Here is a 20097-nt window from a genome sequence, read left to right on the forward strand (position 1 = left end):
ACATCTGGTACAGAGTGGTGAGACTGAGGGGTAAATTGAGTGCAATTTAGTACAAGAATAGTGAAGTCTATGTATCACCTTAAATTGAATTAACTGATGTCTGGAATTAATGGAACAAGAGTGGACACTGCGGAGGCACTCATCCCAGGTGTCCATTGGAATGTCCACCTGAATAGCTTTCTCCCAAGACTCCCTCAAGCATTGTAGATGGAATATAGTGTTCTGTAAATGAGTCTACAAACTTGGATATCAGGCCTTTGGTATTGGGCTCTGTGGTCATGAGGGAATATATCACAGCAATTGGTGTATATGTTTCAAAGTTTGGAACATTTAAACAAACATAGTTCCTGATTTGTAAATACCGAAAGAAATTAGTCCGGGGGGACCTCATATTCATGCTGGAGTTGGGAAAATGAGGCAAAACGACCATCTATGTAAAGGTTTCCTATTCCTTTTTCCTTCCATTTAATTTTTTTTTATCTGATTGTGAAGGGGGGAAAGCATGGTTATGACAGATGGGAGTACAGACAGACGTCTGGTAATTTAAAAACGTTTCTGATCTGGTACTATATTTTCAAGGAGTTCTTTATCATAAAGTTGTCTCTTATAGTGGTCCCAAGGGACATTTTTGCTGAAAATAAGTGCTGGGAGAGAGATACTGCTAGCATTCTGCTCTATGGCCAGCCATGCACGGGTGGTAGTGGTGTTTCCACCAGGGTAAGATTCAAGAGTGTATTCATCACATACATACTACTAGGGCATACAGTGAGATGCGGTATGCGGTATGAGTCTGGTCTACTAGCGGGTATGAGTCCTGCCAGAAGACCAGAGTTCTTGCATTGGCTGCCCAGTAGTAATATTGAAACATCGGTAAGGCAAGGCCTCCTATATTAGGCCGTAAGGTGAAGGCTGTATTGTTTCATCCCGTTCCCACCTCGGCGGACTACGCAATTTTCACTCTGGGTGAAAGATATATTGGTGTAGATTTAGGAATAAAAAGTTCTCCATTTAGAATCTACCCGGTTTTGCGCAATCATAATTTTAAAGTCGGGACTAGATATTTCCTCACGAACGGATACCTGGTCCCTGTGTAGTTTTATTTGACGTAATTGTTGCGAGTTCTGTCACGTATCTTGCGCTCGACCAATAGCAGCTCTCTTTGTTGCCAAGTTACAGACCACAATAAATGTGTGTAAACAGTAACGTGACGTTAGCATGTCATCCACGGAGTACATCTCGACGAAAATGGACAAAAAACACATTCTAACGTTCGCAAAATAGGTTTCTAAACAATGTTATATGCATATACGCTACTTGCTATAGGCAAGCGATTGGATACAGCTGAGAAACGGGCCACAGCGTACGTGTTATTAACCATACATTTAAATCATATCCCCTTCTCTCTACACCAACAACACAGCATTGCACACGCTGTGAAAACGTCTTGAATGTTTCAAAATGTTGTTAAAAGAAATCACACCGATGCATGACGTCCTGTCGGGGAAATTATTCGATAAACCTCCATAAACACAGAATCCGTGATGCATGCAGCAAATTTGTATCAAAAACACTTTACCTTGTGATTCCCAACCTGCAATATTAAAGATGCTGGTACAATTTTCTAAACAAACTTGAAACTTGAACTTTAGTATTACATTTGCACTCTGGTTAGATGTTGTATTGTACTAATGCTGTATGATGACAATACATTTGAATCTAATCGAATTATGATCATTCGCAAATTGGTTCCACGCTACCTGTTGAATACAAGGATCAACACAGCAGAGAGGCAACCCTTATAATGAGCTGGTGGGGAGTGTCTGTATGCAAATGAAGATAAGCGTGAACGCGCCTGGAGTTGTGAATAAGTAACGTCAGTTCGTTCAGCGGAGCACAGCTGCGATAATTTTTGCCCACTTCAAGTCCGCTTCATGCGTTCAGGAATCCGGAGGAGGATTTCCGTAAATCTGTTGGTACGGAATCTTTACCAAGATATTTACCAAGGCACTTACGAACAGATTCGAGAATGAGGACCAATGTGTTTAAGTAATTGAGAAAAACTGTAAGTATCAGCCAACACCAAGTTCTGATCCAGTCCATTGCTCTTACTGAACAGTATGGACCTAGACCATGGTTAAACAAAAGCGCGGCATGGTGGTGCAGTGGCTAGTACTGTTGCCACACAGCAAGAAGGTTGTGGGTTCAAACCTCGGCAGAGGGCCTTTCTGTGTGGAGTTTGCATGTTCTCCCTGTGTTAGCGTGAGCTTCCTCCAGGTGCTCCAGTTTCCTACATATACTCCTGCCATTGCCCTTGACCAAGGTGCTGGTGTTAGAACTACAGTTGGTCCCCAGGCGCTGCACTGTGGCTGCCCACTGCTCCTTGATAATAAAGTATAACCTAACTTTAAATATTCTACAGTACAGATTAATAAATGTTTCCCCATTAAGAGATCTTCTATGTGTGGAAAAAGACAGACATTTTGGTCACATAGGCTCACCTGTCCCGTCCCGTTTCTCGTTTCTTTTATTATTACACAATGCAACAATTTTTTATTGTTGACAACAGAAAGTGGCCAGAATTTCATTCAGAATGAAGAAAATGTTGCATATTCATAATATGTATATGGAGAGATTCACTTAATAATAATTGTTCCTGTCCTGTTCACTCCCGTGGATTGCTAGTGAAATTGACTCCCGTCCTCGAGGGATGCCCTTGACTCCCATCCTCGAGGGATGCCCATGACTCCCGTCCTCGAGGGATGCCCATGACTCCCGTCCTCGAGGGATGCCCATGACCCACGGCTGAGGGATTCCTGACCAAATGTCAGGCAGACGATTCACAACAAGATGACAGATGTTTTCCCTTGTGTTTTTAAGGTTTTGAAAAGTGCTGGAACGGAGACGATTACTTCCTTCACTCAGGAGGAAGTCAATCAAGGATTGATCCTGTACCAGCATCAGGACCCAGGGAGTACCAACGACTCATTCCTATTGGATGCCACCAATGGGGTGACAGAGATCGGGCCAATCAAATTGGAGATTGATGTCATCCCTAACCTTATTCCTCTAAAGGTAGAAAATATTTTTTTTTGCCATAAAAAAACCATTTACCAGTCAGCCAAAGTGGGATTCTCCTTGGCCAAGTCAAATATTTTGGACTCACCAAATCTCAACAATAATTGTTCATAGGATGCTTATTACATATCAGTTAGCCTCTTCCTATCTTAACAACGATAGCAAATTAATTGGTTTCACTGCTCTTTTTAAAGGACTACATTGAAAATCTGAATTGTATTCTGTGGTCTGAGTAGTGTTTTAGTCTGTTTTTAAAACCTCAAACCCATCCATCCATCCATCCTTCCTCTCCCATTCCGGTTGATGTTCTACAGGTGTCAAGCATCATCCTGGATGAGGGGTCGTCTGTGTCGCTGACCTCTGACATCATCAAGGTCGTCAACCGACACCTCAGTGGGCTGAACATCCTCTACCAGGTGACGGCCCCACCGCGCCACGGAAACCTAGAACACGTCAAGAGACCTGGAATGCCCATCTCTACCTTCACTCACAAAGAGGTTAGACTGAACACAGATGGTTGGCTCTCGCACACTCTTAGCTGTCCATCGTGTTTGATGATGACGCTTGCTCCAGGGATTGGGGGAGGTTCAACGACGCTGCTGCTGGTGCTTCTCGTGGTCGTTGAATCCGATCCTTGAGCCGCACACCCACTAGAAGTGACACCAGCGTGTGTTGGCTCTCGCACGCACACACACACACACACACACACACACACACACACACACACACACACACACACACACACACACACACACACACACACACACACACAGAGTTCCATGCCCCATCTTCAGATATGATTAATGTATGTATTGTATATATAGTATTTTCTTGTTTGTTAATTTGACCAGGAGGAACATTGATTGCTAGATTCTTCTTTACGCATCTCTCTCTCTCTCTCTCTCTCTCTCTCTCTCTCTCTCTCTCTCTCTCTCTCTCTCTCTCTCTCTCTCTCTCTCTCTCTCTCTCTCTCTCTCTCTCTCTCTCTCTCTCTCTCTCTCTCTCTCTCTCTCTCTCTCTCTCTCTCAGTTGGAACACGAGTTTATCTCCTATGTCCATGATGGTAGCGAAACACTAAGTGACAACTTCACCATCATAGCCAATCAGAGGGAGATCAGGAAGCACAGCCTGCCCTGTACTGTTCACATCTACGTTGCACCTGTTAATGACGAGGCTCCAGCAGTCACAGCTAACAGGATACTGAAGGTAAGGAGAGATAAATATCTCTTTCATGTTTGCCCTGCTCTTCTCCTCTCCTCTCCTCTCCTTTCTAAGCACATTATACATGTTAGAACATTTAACATATATTTGCTGAAAACATGTGCAAAGATTGTGAACTATGTAGTACTGAATTGAGTGGCTTTTCACCATTTTTGTGTTCAGGATTTTTGGGCAGACCTGAAATCATGGCTTGATGACACACTGGAGCCATCCTTAGCATAACCCCTCTCCTAACACTATATAAAAGCTAGATCATATTAGCATGGTTCTACCTGAGTTGATAAGTAGCTCAAAAGTGTAATATAGCTAAACTAATGCTAACCGTTTCATGTATGTGAATGGGAAATGCAATGCGCCATAATCTGAGAGGCAGGGACACTTTCTAACCAAGTAGAGTCCATTTGATAGATTTGTTAGTTTATAGCAAAACGTTACGTTTTAGTAATTGAATGGAAAAAATTAAATGGCACCGAAAGGGAGCTGTCAATCAAGTGTGATCTGACCACACCCACACAATCCTGAGAAATGGTCTGAGCAGCCAGATTAGCTGTTTTTGAGCTGGGTTTTATAATAGTTATTAATGTTCTTAATCATTCAAATATGGCTGGGTGGTTAATAACACATTTTTCTGTGGTTTGACAAACTCGGAACACACATTTATTTTCACTTTACCCTGACTTTAAAGTTAAATGCTTTTAAAGTAAAGGACACTTCCTGTGGCTAAAAGTTTAGCATGACATTTGAAACATTATGACATTGAATGAACCTCAACCTGATTTAGTTCTTTCAGATGCAGGAAATGTTTCCCTGGATTCTACTTTGGGTGGCAGAGGATTTGGACCTGCATGGGAAATCGTTACAGAAAGGGCACTGTGACAATGTTTTCCCCATTTTAGAACCAACTACTCTGGACTCCCAACTATCTTTCCTCTCTATCCATCCATCTATCAGTCTGTTCATCCATCCATCCATCCATCCATCCATCCATCCATTGAACCATCATATATCTAAGTTAAATGACAGTGATAGTCTTACTTCGAAGAATAATTGATACAGATCATGTTGTGACATTGAAGTTATGTACATTGTTAGAACATGTATTCTCCTTCTCTCTGCTTTGTTAATGTATGCAGTGTCATATCTTACCACCAGTGGGTGCATTTCACTGCTGCCGCATAAAGGGGTTGAGTGTAGAAGGTTGGACAAGGACTGTGTTCTTTGTATTTTATATGAAACTATACATTCTACACTGCATTCTATTGAAGTCACATTTAAAAACAATAAACAATTTGAAATAATAAAGTGGGTTCTGAATGGGTTTCATATTGATGACAGACAAACAGACAGGTTGTCAGACTGAGGTTTCAGGTAGAAGTGAAGAGAGGGTTTAGTAAGATGACCCACCCAGTTTGTTTAACCGCTCCTCCCCTCTCCTCTTTTCTCCGCCTCCCTTCTCCTCTCCTCTCTCGTCCCCTCCTCTCCTGTCCACTCCTCTCTTTTCTGTCCTCTCCACTCCTGTCCCCTCCCCTGATCTCCTCTCAATATCATCATTGCATCTTGGTATTATTCCATTGAGACTATACATTTTTGCTCAGCCCTAGCTTTTTGTTATTCATTTTTATTTTCCTTACAAACATATAGTATATTTTGACATTGAGAATGACACCATAGAAGACCCTGGTTGGATTGGTTTAAACAACCCTTTAAGATAAGATTGATTGATTGATTGATTGATTGATTGATTGATTGATTGATTGATTGATTGATTGATTGATTGAAAAGTTTATTAACAGATTGCAGAATGGGTACAGTACAGTACAGCTCAATACATACAATTGTTAAGGGGATGCAGACCAGAGAAAGACTTTCGTCTTGTTTACATCAGGGTCCCCCATTTTCAATTCATCATAACATATATGACATACACAACATACAGATAGACAGTACTGCTACATCTATACATTTATGACATACCAGATTTGCAAATACAGTACTGTTTGTGATACAAAAAGTGTCCAGAAAAAGAGTGTATATACATTTGACGTAGAAACTGTACATTGGAGGGGGTTGGGTCGGTGGGTGGGGGGCTGTACATTGGAGGTGGGGGGGGGGGGGGGGGGGACACTGTACATTGGAATACTAACAAGTGACAAAGCCATACTTGGTCATTTACTGTACAACTGGGTTAGGACATTTGTAGGGGCCAGTTTCGAATTGCAGTCTCCCGTAGGTGTTTTTTGAGTGTTTTTGACGGTGGGTAGTGATTCACATTCCTTTACAGCTTTACAGATAAGAGTCTAGTATGGTCTGTCTCAGAGTGGTGGAGGTTTCAACAACTCTTTATAAGAGATTTTTATTTTTTTAATTTCTTCACGAGATTGTGTCAGAAGAAGTTCACAAGAAGTTTAGGGATGCTGCTAAGCCATTTTCAGTAGTTTATTGAACATTTCTGGTGGAACAACCATACCAAGCTAATTATTCAATATATAATTTTTTAAATTGTTAAAAATACATGTAGAGTTGATGTTTAATAAATTATGTATACTGAGTAACAATTTGTTATTCAAATAGTTGAATATACATGTATATAGAGTTGTGCCCTTCCTGATGACTTGTCGTACAGAACTTGTAAGTCGCTTTGGATAAAAGCGTCAGCTAAATGACTAAATGTAAATATAAATGTTCTACCAAATTGTTCAATAAACTACTGAAAATTGCTTAGCAGCATCTCTATCTTTACCCTTATTGAGAATTCAAGGATCTATTAATATGCAAATTGACAACAAGGACCATTCATATTTAGTACGAATTCCAAGTTGGAAGCATTCTTTCAAGATATGTCAGTTTCAATAAGTTACCACATATTGGACCATGATCGATTCGATCTATTAGTGACATCACACAAGCAACTCAGATTTCAGGGATGTACAGAGCTCTCCCTCTCTGGGGGAAGAATGTGAAAAAGGTGCTCTGGTGACAAGTTCTGCACAAATAAGAATCTATATAGTCAACGTCATGCCTCCAAGGGGAGGTGATCTTTAAGGCTTCTCCATTCCCAGAGAGAAGGGACAAGTTCAAGTTTCTCAAGTTTCTTTAATATTTGTCATACAGAAGTACAGAATACTTTTATACAAAATGCTTCTTACTGTTACGCTCCAGAGACTGTGCAAGACAAGATAAGTATGAAATAAAATAACATAGTAAAATTAGAAGTAAAAAAATGAGGTCACAGTGTTCAGTTTAGACATATGTACAATGTTCGATGCAGAATAGACGTAGTTACCATACAATATTCAATACTGTGCAGTGTACTAATATACAATACTATATAGTGCAAGGCAGAAATGGGACGAGGTGCAATTTAGGTACAATTCACAGTAGGTGTACGAGTTGTAGTGCAAATCCTTTATCAATAAATATAAAGTGTAAAGTGTGTTTGTGTGATCTAAAGTGTGGAGAGTGGGTGCTGCAGTGTGTTGTTTGTTTGAGTGAGTGTGTGCGTGTGGGTGTGTGTGCTGTGTGCATTTGATGGTTGTTGCATAGTGTTTATTGTTCGTTTAGCAGCCTGATGGCCTGGGGATAGAAGCTTCTTCTGAGTCTTTCTGTGCTCGCCTTAAGACTCCGGTATCGCTTGCCTGACCGCAGCAGTTCAAAGAGGCAGTTGTTCGGGTGGCTCAAGTCCTTAATAATTCTCTTAGCCTTCCCCTTGCACCGCTTGTTGTAAATGTTCTGGAGGGTGGGAAGCCCCCCTCCAATTGTGCGTTCGGCTGAACGTGTCACTCTTTGTAGTCTGCTACGGTCTTGTGCAGTGCTATTCCCAAACCAGGAGGTGATGTTGCCGGTCAGGATGCTCTCTATTGTACATGAGTAGAAGTTCCTAAGGATCTTCTGACTGACTTGGAACTTCCTTAGGCGCCTGAGGAAGTAGAGGCGTTGTCGTGCCTTCTTCACAACACTGTCAATGTGTGTGATCCATGTCAAGTCCTCGGATATGTGGGCTCCGAGGTACTTGAAACTGTTCACTCTCTCAACCGGTGCCCCGTCGATGCTGAGGGGGCTGTAGTCCTTGACCCCCGACCTCCTGAAGTCCACAATCATCTCTTTTGTTTTGCTGACGTTCAGGGAGAGGCAGTTCTCCTGACACCACTGTGACAGGTTCTCTACCTCTTCCAGGTAGGCCCTTTCGTCGTTGGCAGAGATCAGGCCCACCACTACTGTGTCATCAGCAAATTTGATGATGGTGTTGTTGTTCCGCTGTGCTACGCAGTCATGTGTGTACAGGGAGTAGAGGAGGGGGCTCAGAACACAGCCCTGGGGGGCCCCTATGTTGAGCGTGATGGATGAGGAGGTGCAGTTGCCGGCTCTTACCACCTGGGGTCTGCCCGTCAGGAAGTCCAAGACCCACTGGCAGAGGTCATAGTTCAAGCCCAGGTCCCTGAGCTTGACTATGAGTTTGGAGGGGACTATGGTATTGAATGCTGAGCTGTAGTCGATGAACAGCATTCTCACATAGTTCCCCTGCCTCTTGTCCAGGTGTGATGCTGCTGTGTGCAGCACATGGGCTATGGCGTCCTCCGTGGACCTGTTGGGGCGATATGCAAATTGCAGAGGGTCCAGGTTGATGGGGAGGGAGGAACAGATGTAGCCCTTCACTAGCTTCTCAAAGCACTTCATGGCTATGGAGGTGAGGGCTACAGGGCGGTAGTCGTTGAGGCAAGCGGGCGTAGATTTTTTGGGTACAGAGATGATGGTGGACTTCTTCAGACAGGTGGGGATGACAGCCTGTTCCAAGGACAGGTTGAAGATGTCAGTGAATACCGGGGCCAGTTGGTCGGCACAGACTTTTAGGACGCGGCCGGGGATGCCGTCCGGTCCTGCTGCCTTCCTGATATTCACTTTTTTAAAGATCCGTCTCACCTCATGCTCTGTTACCCTGAACACTGAGTCTCCATCAGCAGACCCCCCCCCCCCCCCCATTGCCGTGGTTTGTAGGCTGGTGTTGTTATTCACAGCCTCAAACCTCGCATAGAAGGAATTGAGATCATTTGCTAAGGAGATGTCACTGTTCAGTTTGAGGGGGGTGCCTTTGTAGTCTGTCATTGTTCTGAGGCCCTGCCACATGCCTCTAGAGTCAGCCTGTTCAAACTGAAGTTCAACTTTATCCCTGTAACGCCGTTTTGCCTCTTTTACTGCTCTCCTGACGTTGTATCTTGCCATCTTGTGTTCTTCCATGTTGCCTGTCACCAGCCCGGTGTTGTATGCTGATGTGCGCACTTTCAGAGCCTCACGGACGGATTTGTCTACCCAGGGCTTTTGATTTGGGTAGATTTTAATTTTGGTGGAGGGGATTGTTTCTTCTACCAGAGTACAGACATAGTCAATTACCGTTTCGGTGTATTCGTTAATATTGGCTGTGTTATCACGGAATACACTCCAGTCTGTGCATTCAAGTGCAGCTTGGAGTGACTCCTCTGACGTCACGGCCCAACGCTTAACCTCTCGCGAGACCACCGGCGTTCGCTTGAGACTTTGTTTGTACTTTGGCAAAAGAAAGATGGCGGCGTGATCGCTTTTACCGAATGGACTAAGAGCCTGTGACTTGTACCCATTCTTAAATTGCGAGTATACATGGTCTAATATGTTCTCGCCTCTGGTGGGACAGGTCACATGCTGATAGAAATTCGGCAACACCTTTTTAAGACGCGCGCTGTTGAAATCACCCAGAACCAAAATGGCAGCGTCAACATTAGCTGTCTGGAGTTTGTTTACCTCGTCGTGAAGTTTTGAAAGTGCGACCCCAGTGTTCGCGTGTGGTGGAATGTACACTCCGATGAGGATGATGGACGTTAACTCTCTTGGGAGGAAGAAGGGTCGACATTTTATCGTGATAAACTCCAGGTCTGGGGAGCAGTGGTTAGACAGAGGGGGAATGTGAAAGATATGTTTGTGTGAGCATAATGAAAAGTATGTGTGTGTGTGAGTAGAGTGAGGTGCATGTGCAATGTGAAGATGCGTGTGTGTGTGAGAGAGAAAGTGGACTGAGAATATACGTATACGCCATACAACATTATTAACCAACCCAAGCAATGAAAACAAGAAAAAAGCACAGCCTGAGCAGATACTCAGTAACAATGCAATAATCCTGAGTTTCAGGGTTTTCCCTAAACCATGGTATAGTTGCGCAGCGCCACTATGACAACGCGCCAGTGTCACCATGTAAAAATAAAAAATAAAACATATATATATGTTTTCATGTTCAACCGTATACATTGTACATAAATTAATGAAAGATTTTTATTTTCAGTATAAAAACTAAAATATATCTGTTCATTTGACATATACAAAAGATAATAAAAAATTAAAAAGACAACAAAGAGAAACAAATCATAGTTTACCCTGTTCGAAAGAGTAGGAAGTATACACTTTTTTTTTTTTTTTTTTTATTCCTACCCATTTTTAACTCAAATTATATAATTTTATTATATTGTTAATTATGTATAAACGCTGTATCCCTATACAATCCAATACATTTATATATATACTAAATAAATACCATATGATATACATAATTTCTTAAATTTCTTATTTACATCTTACACATTCTCCCAATCAACATACTTCCTCTTCCAGATACCCATTTAGATTTTTTTTACATCTTTTTAAACTGATTTATGTTTTACTCTGTTGTAGCTCTAACTCCAGACTGTTCCACAAGTCCACCCAAATAAATAACCTATTTGGAACTTAGCCTTGTTCGCTATTTTATTGAATTTATGTTTTCAATTTAAGTTGCAGGAAACTACAGCAACTGGCTTTCTTTATTGCAAATTATTTTGCTTCCGCCGCCCAGCCCCCCTCCAGACCACCCCCACCCAGCCCCCCTCCGGACCACCCCCACCCAGCCCCCCTCCGGACCCCCTCCAGACCACCCCCTAGTTGAGACTCAGCACCATCTTGTTTTGAAAGCCCTGAGCTTTCCTTTCTCTTGGCTGAGCAACAGAGATCACAGTAGACGATCCAAGCGCTGACGACCTGACCTCTGACCCTGTCTCTCTGAATTAAATAGTATGCTGATACTGTACAACAACCATAAGCTGTGCCGTCTTCTCAGGTATGGGTGGGCTCCATAACCCAGGTCACGGTGGACGATCTGAATGCTGAGGACTTGGACACTGAGCCTGAGGGCCTGGAGTTCATCGTCACCCCACCCAGCAACGGCTACCTGGCCCTGAAGAGCGCCCCCTCCAGGCACATCCTGAACTTCACACAGAATCACATTCAGACTGGACAGCTGGTGTTTGTACACAATGGTGAGTAGAGTAGAGAGGAATATAATATAATACAGTAGTGTAGAGTGGAATAGAGTAGAATACAGTAGAGTAGAGTAAATATAATCAGATAGACATCCTGACTGGACAACAGGTGTTCTGGTGTTTGTACACATTGTGAGTAGAGTAAAATAGTATAGAGTAGAGTCGAGTAACTAGAATCAGAGATGCATCTTGACTGGACAATAGGGGTGCATTTCATAAAGCAGGAAGAGCAGGTTAGCAGGTTAGCAGGTTAGTAGGTTAGCAGGATGAGCAGGTTAGCAGGTTAGTAGGATGAGCAGGTTAGCAGGATGAGCAGGTTAGCAGGATGAGCAGGTTAGCAGGTTAGCAGGATGAGCAGGTTAGGAGGATAAGCAGGTTAGCAGGATGAGCAGGTTAGGAAGAGCAGGTTAGTAGGAAGAGTAGGTTAGCAGGAAGAGCAGGTTAGCAGGATAAGCAGGTTAGCAGGATGAGCAGGTTAGGAAGAGCAGGTTAGTAGGAAGAGTAGGTTAGCAGGAAGAGCAGGATGAGCAGGTTAGTAGGAAGAGCAGGTTAGCAGGAAGAGCAGGTTAGCAGGAAGAGCAGGTTAGTAGGAAGAGCAGGTTAGCAGGAAGAGCAGGTTAGTAGGAAGAGCACGTTAGTAGGAAGAGCAGGTTAGTAGGATGAGCAGGTTAGTAGGAAGAGCAGGTTAGTAGGAAGAGCAGGTTAGTAGGAAGAGCAGGTTAGTAGGAAGAGCAGGTTAGTAGGAAGAGTAGGTTAGTAGGATAAGCAGGTTAGCAGGATGAGCAGGTTAGGAAGAGCAGGTTAGTAGGAAGAGTAGGTTAGCAGGAAGAGCAGGATGAGCAGGTTAGTAGGAAGAGCAGGTTAGCAGGAAGAGCAGGTTAGCAGGAAGAGCAGGTTAGTAGGAAGAGCAGGTTAGCAGGAAGAGCAGGTTAGTAGGAAGAGCACGTTAGTAGGAAGAGCAGGTTAGTAGGATGAGCAGGTTAGTAGGAAGAGCAGGTTAGTAGGAAGAGCAGGTTAGTAGGAAGAGCACGTTAGTAGGAAGAGTAGGTTAGTAGGAAGAGCAGGTTAGCAGGAAGAGCAGGTTAGTAGGAAGAGTAGGTTAGTAGGAAGAGCAGGATGAGCAGGTTAGTAGGAAGAGCAGGTTAGTAGGATGAGCAGGTTAGTAGGAAGAGCAGGTTAGTAGGAAGAGCAGGTTAGTAGGAAGAGTAGGTTAGCAGGATGAGCAGGTTAGTAGGAAGAGCAGGTTAGTAGGAAGAGTAGGTTAGCAGGATGAGCAGGTTAGTAGGAAGAGCAGGTTAGCAGGAAGAGCAGGTTAGTAGGAAGAGTAGGTTAGCAGGATGAGCAGGTTAGTAGGAAGAGCAGGTTAGTAGGAAGAGTAGGTTAGTAGGAAGAGCAGGTTAGTAGGAAGAGCAGGTTAGTAGGAAGAGCAGGTTAGTAGGAAGAGTAGGTTAGCAGGATGAGTAGGTTAGCAGGCTGAGCAGGTTAGTAGGAAGAGCAGGTTAGCAGGATGAGCAGGTTAGCAGGATGAGCAGGTTAGTAGGAAGAGTAGGTTAGTAGGAAGAGTAGGTTAGTAGGAAGAGCAGGTTAGTAGGATGAGCAGGTTAGCAGGATGACTATGGAAAAGTGTAACTATAATCTTGAATTTCAGAAGTTGCTCAATGATAGTTAGGAAAGGTTATGTGGCTAAAACTGTGTACACCTGCCTTGTGGGGGGAAAACCTGTGTGTTTTGGGCACAGTGGTGTAGAGTACTCAGAGTAGAGTAGAGTAGAGCATTGGTTCTCAAATGTGTTCATGTCAGGAACCCCTGAATCCATACGTAATAGGTCAGGGACCCCCATTTGATTCGATTTAGTTTCAGGGACCCATTATTTTTTTATAGTCGACTAATAGTCAACTATCAGCTAATTTCGGCCAATCAAAGTCGACTATCCAAATCCTTAGTCGGGGACAGCCCTAGAAGATATTTGCTGTTGGATGTGATCTTGTCCAGAATTCCATAACTGTCTATACTGTACATAGGCGAAGAGATAACATATACATTCTCTAACTTCTACTGAATAAAACATTAGTGAAATTAATTAATAATCATTTTGCAGGGGACGCCCCGCCCCCCCCATGGAACCCCCTCGAGGACCCCCACTTTGAAAACCACTGGAATAGAGCATAGTAGAGTATCAACAACAATGTTGTTTGTTTTACCGTTGACAGGTGCGTTGTCGGGTGGGTTCCACTTCCAGGTGAACGATGGCATGAACTTTGCCCCTCGTCAGATTTTCAGCACAGTCGCCCAATCTCTGGTCCTCACCCTGCAGAGGAACCAAGCCCTGGAGGTCTACCCAGGTACTGTGACATTTACCAGTATAATACAATACAGCCCTGGTGGTCTACCCAGGTACTGTGACATTTACCAGTATAATACAATACAGCCCTGGTGGTCTACCCAGGTACTGTGACATTTATCAGTATAATACAATACAGCCCCGGGGGTCTACCCAGGTACTGTGACATTTATCAGTATAATACAATACATGACTAGGGACGTGACAGTGTGAAATGTCACAGTACGATATGGTATCTACCAAAATACCATGGTGGACGGAATTTCACTGCATTCATTTTTTGTCTCCCTTTTAATTAAATGTACCCATTGAGAAAAACTGAAACGTGCTGCGTGAGTAGTGAGATAAGGTTATGTTCTAGCGACCTGCACTGCAACATCAGGATAGTTTATTTTGCATTAAAGACGGAAAATACACACAATCTTGTAATTTAGTGCAGTTTAATAATGTATATATACAATTACAAAGTCGACTGTTGCCATTCAACATTGCTAGCAAACTTGAACTGTGATGTTAATTATTTCCCCCTGGCTGTCAGAGGAGAGCTGTGGATAGGTGACCCTCCATTGTAGTGGCGTGCAGCACTGCACATTATGAACATTGTGCAACATACATTTATACTGTGGGCACAGTATTACAGGGAAAGGCTTACGGTTCAGAACCATGGTTGCTTGATACTGTGGTAGACCTTCGAATGGTGTAATGTTACAACCCTATATCCAGTACAGCTTCATCTCTCCATGTGGAGCCATGAGGGAGAATGAGGCAAACACACAGGTGGGTTTCGTGTTTGTAAACACAATTGTTAAGGTTTGTAACCGACCTCAAACGCAACAGCACAGAGAGAAGTTTCAGAGTTAGCCAAAAGCTAGGGCGTATTTATTTACAGAGTCACACGAAGGAATGAAGTACAGCAATAGAACAAACGGGAATCTGGCAGGAGATGATGTTGCGGCTCTGCAGATACTCCCAGTAGAAGTGGTGAGGAATTGGCTTGTGACGTCGTAGCGGCTCTGCAGATTCTCCCAGCTTTCACTCCCGGTGGAAACGGAGAGAGAGAAAATCTGAGTTAGCCCAACGAACACACAGAGACAGAGAGGTGACTGGTCCAGTAATAATCCAAGTGACTTGATCTTCGGTGTACCACACACAAGTTAGCAGAGTCCAGAGAAAAACAATACGGTAATCCACAGTGTAAATCCAACACAAAAATAGGTGAGTCCAGTACAAACAAAAACGGGATCTCTTCGGTGTTTCACAAACACACAAAAAACTGATGATCCAAAAAGACTGTTTCCAAAAACTCACCAGAGCGCAACGCGTAAAGCGGGCAGATAACGAGGCGTAGCTCCGAACGGGGAACCAGGTTCTCCACAGCAGTTCTCCACAAAAGATCCTGGAGAGCAAAAAAAAAGCAACAGCGACGGGGAAAGCAGGTATATGCAGGTGTAATTCAGAACAGTAGTACACAAAACGACCCGGCATCGAATGACAGAAGGTCAGAGTATATGAAGCCTCTGGGGCGCTGATTAGAACACACATCAGGTGCGTGATGGTAATTGATACTTGACTTAGAAGTGTGCGTTCGGCAACGGACCAATCATCACAGAATCCTCACAGTACCTTAAAGGAACGGAGCGTGTGGCGGGGAACGGACCAATCATCACAGTACTTTAAGAAGCCTGTGGTGGGGAAAGAACCAATCCTCACAGTACCCCCCCCTCCACGGGAGCCACCCGGCGACCCACTCGGCCCCGGCCTGCCCGGACGGGACCGAAGGAAGCCGGCGATCAGGGGCACTGGAGAGGGGGACCGGAGACGGGGACAGAGGACCGGCGAGGGAGGCCGGAGACGGGGACTGGGGCCCGACAGCGGAGGCCGGGCACGGGGACAGAGGACCGGCGAGGGAGGCCGGAGACGGGGACTGGGACCCGGTGAGGGGGCTGGACGGCACCTGAAGACACTGGGCACGACAGGAGGGGCCCCACCCCCTGATGGTGCTGGAGGACCAGGCGACGTGGGGCTCATGCAGCGCGAGCCAAGGCCTGCCCAGGACCACAGGGACAAGAGGAGAGCTGGTGATGAAAAACTGGAGTCGCTCAACGTGGTTACCAGCAATGGTGAGAAGGACTGGACAGGTGCGTTGAGTGACGTCAGCCAGGCGGCGATGATCCAGCGCGAAGACCTCCAAGGGCCTCTCGAGGTCCTCAAGTGGAATGTTGGCCCGGGTGGCAAACCCAACGTCCATGAAACTCCCATCAGCACCAGAGTCAATGAGTGCACCCACCGTTGCCCGCTGGTCCGCCCAGGCTAGGGTGACATCCGCCAGACGGTTAGGTGGTGCACGGGTGGGAGAACAGGAAAAACGGCTCACCAGGATCTCCCGGGGTCCCGGCGAGCCTGGTCTTCTTGACCGGGTAGGGCAATTGGAGACACGGTGTCCATCCTGGCCGCAGTAGAGGCAAAGGCCGGACCTGAGCCTGGACTCCCGTTCGGCCGGGCTAAGGCGGTTGCGTCCCAGCTGCATGGGTTCCTCCTCGGTCACGGCTCGGGAGGGAAAAAACCCACCAGTCACGGAGGGGGCAGGACGGTCAGCACTGTAGAGGTGGCCGCCGGGAAAGGGAGCCCTTGAGCGGAGGTCGATGGCACAGTCGTAAGGCCGGTGAGGCGGAAAGACCTGAGCCCTGGACTTACTGAAAACCTCCTCGAGGTCGTGGTACTCGGGGGGTACGTCTGGGGGTCCCCATCGTGCTCGCTCACGCCTTCTCTCCCGGAGGCGTCCGTCGATGCGGATAGCGAGGCTGATCAGGCCCTCGAGAGAATCGGGCTCCTCTTGGGTCGCGAGCTGGTCCCTTACTGCGTCGTTGAGCCCCCTCAGGAAGGTGAGACGAAGCGCTTGATCGTTCCAACCGCTCTCCGTTGCGGCCAGTCTGAACTCCAGCGCGTAGTCTCTGACACTGCCACTGTCCTGCCGGAAGGTGCCCAACCGAGCTCCTGGGTCCTGGCCACGGGCTGGGTGGTGAAAAACCCTGCGGAGCTCAGCCACGAAGTCTGGGTAGGAAAAACAGAAATCAGCCCCCATTGCCCAGGAGGCAGTAACCCACTGTGCTGCTTGGCCCGTGAGCAGGTTAGTCATGTAGGCTACTCGGGATCCCTCTGACGAAAAACGGCTGGGTTGATGAAGGAAGACCAACTCACATTGCATGATGAATGTGGCACAATCCTCGAAGTTACCATTGAACAGACGTGGTTCGGAGAGACGGGGCTCCCGAGGTGCGAGGTCTGCCGCGGGTGGTGAGCTGGCCGAGACTCCTGGGACAGGTGGGGTCAAAAGCAGAGTGTTTAATGATGTACGGAGAGCCTGAAGCTGGTGCAGAGCAACAGCCTGCTGATACTCCTGAGTGCCAATGGCATCCAGAATAAGCTGGACCTCGGCCCGGAGGTCCTGTAAAGCGGCCGCAACCGCACCCAACTGTTGGGTGTGGTCGTTGACCAAATCGATCTGGACCGCCAACGCTGCCCTAACCCTCTCTGTGTCGGCTGAGGTCGTCATGGCCGGGTCGTAATGTTAAGGTTTGTAACCGACCTCAAACGCAACGGCACAGAGAGAAGTTTCAGAGTTAGCCAAAAGCTAGGGCGTATTTATTTACAGAGTCACACGAAGGAATGAAGTACAGCAATAGAACAAATGGGGATCTGGCAGGAGATGATGTTGCGGCTCTGCAGATACTCCCAGTAGAAGTGGTGAGGAATTGGCTTGTGATGTCGTAGCGGCTCTGCAGATTCTCCCAGCTTTCACTCCCGGTGGAAACGGAGAGAGAGAGAAAATCTGAGTTAGCCCAACGAACACACAGAGACAGAGAGGTGACTGGTCCAGTAATAATCCAAGTGACTTGATCTTCGGTGTACCACACACAAGTTAGCAGAGTCCAGAGAAAAACAATACGGTAATCCAGTGTAAATCCAACACAAAAATAGGTGAGTCCAGTACAAACAAAAACGGGATCTCTTCGGTGTTTCACAAACACACAAAAAACTGATGATCCAAAAAGACTGTTTCCAAAAACTCACCAGAGCGCAACGTGTAAAGCGGGCAGATAACGAGGCGTAGCTCCGAACGGGGAACCAGGTTCTCCACAGCAGTTCTCCACAAAAGATCCTGGAGAGCAAAAAAAAGCAACAGCGACGGGGAAAGCAGGTATATGCAGGTGTAATTCAGAACAGTAGTACACAAAACGACCCGGCATCGAATGACAGAAGGTCAGAGTATATGAAGCCTCTGGGGCGCTGATTAGAACACACATCAGGTGCGTGATGGTAATTGATACTTGACTTAGAAGTGTGCGTTCGGCAACGGACCAATCATCACAGAATCCTCACAGTACCTTAAAGGAACAGAGCGTGTGGCGGGGAACGGACCAATCATCACAGTACTTTAAGAAGCCTGTGGTGGGGAAAGAACCAATCCTCACAACAATGTATTCGAGCCAATCAGCAATACCAGTACCACAGGGCTCTATGGAGAAACCATGGCACTCCCCTGGCTAAAAGTATAATGGAGCTCTATGGAGAAACCATGGCACTCCCCTGGCTAAAAGTATAATGGAGCTCTATGGAGAAACCATGGCACTCCCAAGTATAATGGAGCTCTATGGCGAAACCATGGCACTCCCCTGGCTAAAAGTATAATGGAGCTATATGGAGAAAGCGGCTGGATGTAATTTTGCATAGGATGCAACACCTGCACAGGGACAGACGCGGTCTACGTATGAATGCAGCAGAATGCAGCAGTGACACCTGCACAGAGGATCAGATGTAAATGTAAATTCTGCAGCCACTGTTTTACTATTACAGTATTATTTTCAATAATGCACGTAGAGTGACTTGATTGATTGATTGAAAACTTAAGTAACAGATTGCAGAATGGGTACAATACAGTACAGCTCAATACAAACTGCTAAGAGGATGAAGACCAGATAAATACTTTCGTCTTGTTTACATAAGGGTCCTCCATTTTCAATTCATCAAGACATTTATGACATAAAAATATGGTACTGTGTAAGAAAGAGAGAACATCATTAAAAAAATAGAAATCCGAAGGGGAAGAAATTGTACATTCGAGGGGATTAGGGGAGTGTTGACATTTACAGGGGCCCGTGTGTGTGTGTGTGTGTGTGTGTGTGTGTGTGTGTGTGTGTGTGTGTGTGTGTGTGTGTGTGTGTGTGTGTGTGTGTGTGTGTGTGTGTGTGTGTGTGTGTGTGTGTGTGTGTGTGTGTGTGTGTGTGTGTGTGTGTGTGTGTGTGTGTGTTAATTCAATTGATCTTAGGCGGTGAGGAGAAGCGCTGCAGTTTCACGGTATAATTCCATAATGACACCGGCAGCGTTGATCACCAGATCTGACTAAGCCATAGCCCTGTGTCTGACCCGTCTTTACGCTTACACAAGCAGATTACTCTGTGCTGTCTGGGGGTGATGGTGCCTCTGTGTGCCAGGGTTAAATGTGGCCACTAACCTAACGTAAACATACTCAAGACTTATCAGTCATGTCTTCAAGGTGATCATGGCTTCTGATAGACGGCCGCATGTTGTTTGGTTTGTACGTTGGCCTCTACTAGCAGCTGTGCAGTGAAGACGGCGAACCCGAGGCCCGTTTACAATAGACCCGTTCTAACTTGTACTTGATGACATAGAGATCCTAAATGGTTCATTGTCCTGTTGCAGTGTTTTCTAATATCAATAGCTGACAGGAAATCTATTCGGGGCTGAGCTGTTCCCCTAGCAACGGAATTCCATTGAAAAGATCAATAAAGCGTGTTCTTCAAATGGGGTGACCCTCCTGATCCAGTTCAAGGTCAAACTCTTGGCATGTTTGAGTGATTCCATTATTTTTGTTTATTTTGTTCCCCTCGTTCAGCCTCCGTGACTCAGATCTCTGAACAGGAACTCCAGGTGGTGACCAACGACGCCGGCGACATCAGAGGGAACCGCTCGGTGGTGTTCGCCGTGACCACACCCCCTAAACTGGGACGTCTGGTCAGAATGCTGGCAGACAATTCCACACACCATGTATCCACGTTCACACAGAGCATGGTAAGGAGAGCATGTGTGTGTGTGTGTGTCGGTACAGCTTGTGTGTGTGTGTGTCGG

At 45.6% G+C, this 20097-nt stretch overlaps 1 protein-coding gene across 1 annotated transcript in view; it reads left to right on the top strand.

Moving 5' to 3' along the window:
- The window catches only part of LOC311237365 (chondroitin sulfate proteoglycan 4-like), an 89205-nt gene that overhangs the window by 48444 nt on the left and 20664 nt on the right, over positions 1 to 20097 (top strand). Inside the window, exons 12-17 of the mRNA XM_084325197.1 lie at positions 2878 to 3072; positions 3390 to 3572; positions 4105 to 4281; positions 11408 to 11606; positions 13820 to 13951; positions 19865 to 20040. Of these exons, the coding sequence (XP_084181323.1) occupies positions 2878 to 3072; positions 3390 to 3572; positions 4105 to 4281; positions 11408 to 11606; positions 13820 to 13951; positions 19865 to 20040 (1062 nt within the window). The remainder of the gene's footprint in view (positions 1 to 2877; positions 3073 to 3389; positions 3573 to 4104; positions 4282 to 11407; positions 11607 to 13819; positions 13952 to 19864; positions 20041 to 20097) is intronic.

Source organism: Notolepis coatsorum, assembly GCF_963971535.1.
Source record: "Notolepis coatsorum genome assembly, chromosome: 11".
NCBI lineage: Eukaryota > Metazoa > Chordata > Actinopteri > Aulopiformes > Paralepididae > Notolepis > Notolepis coatsorum.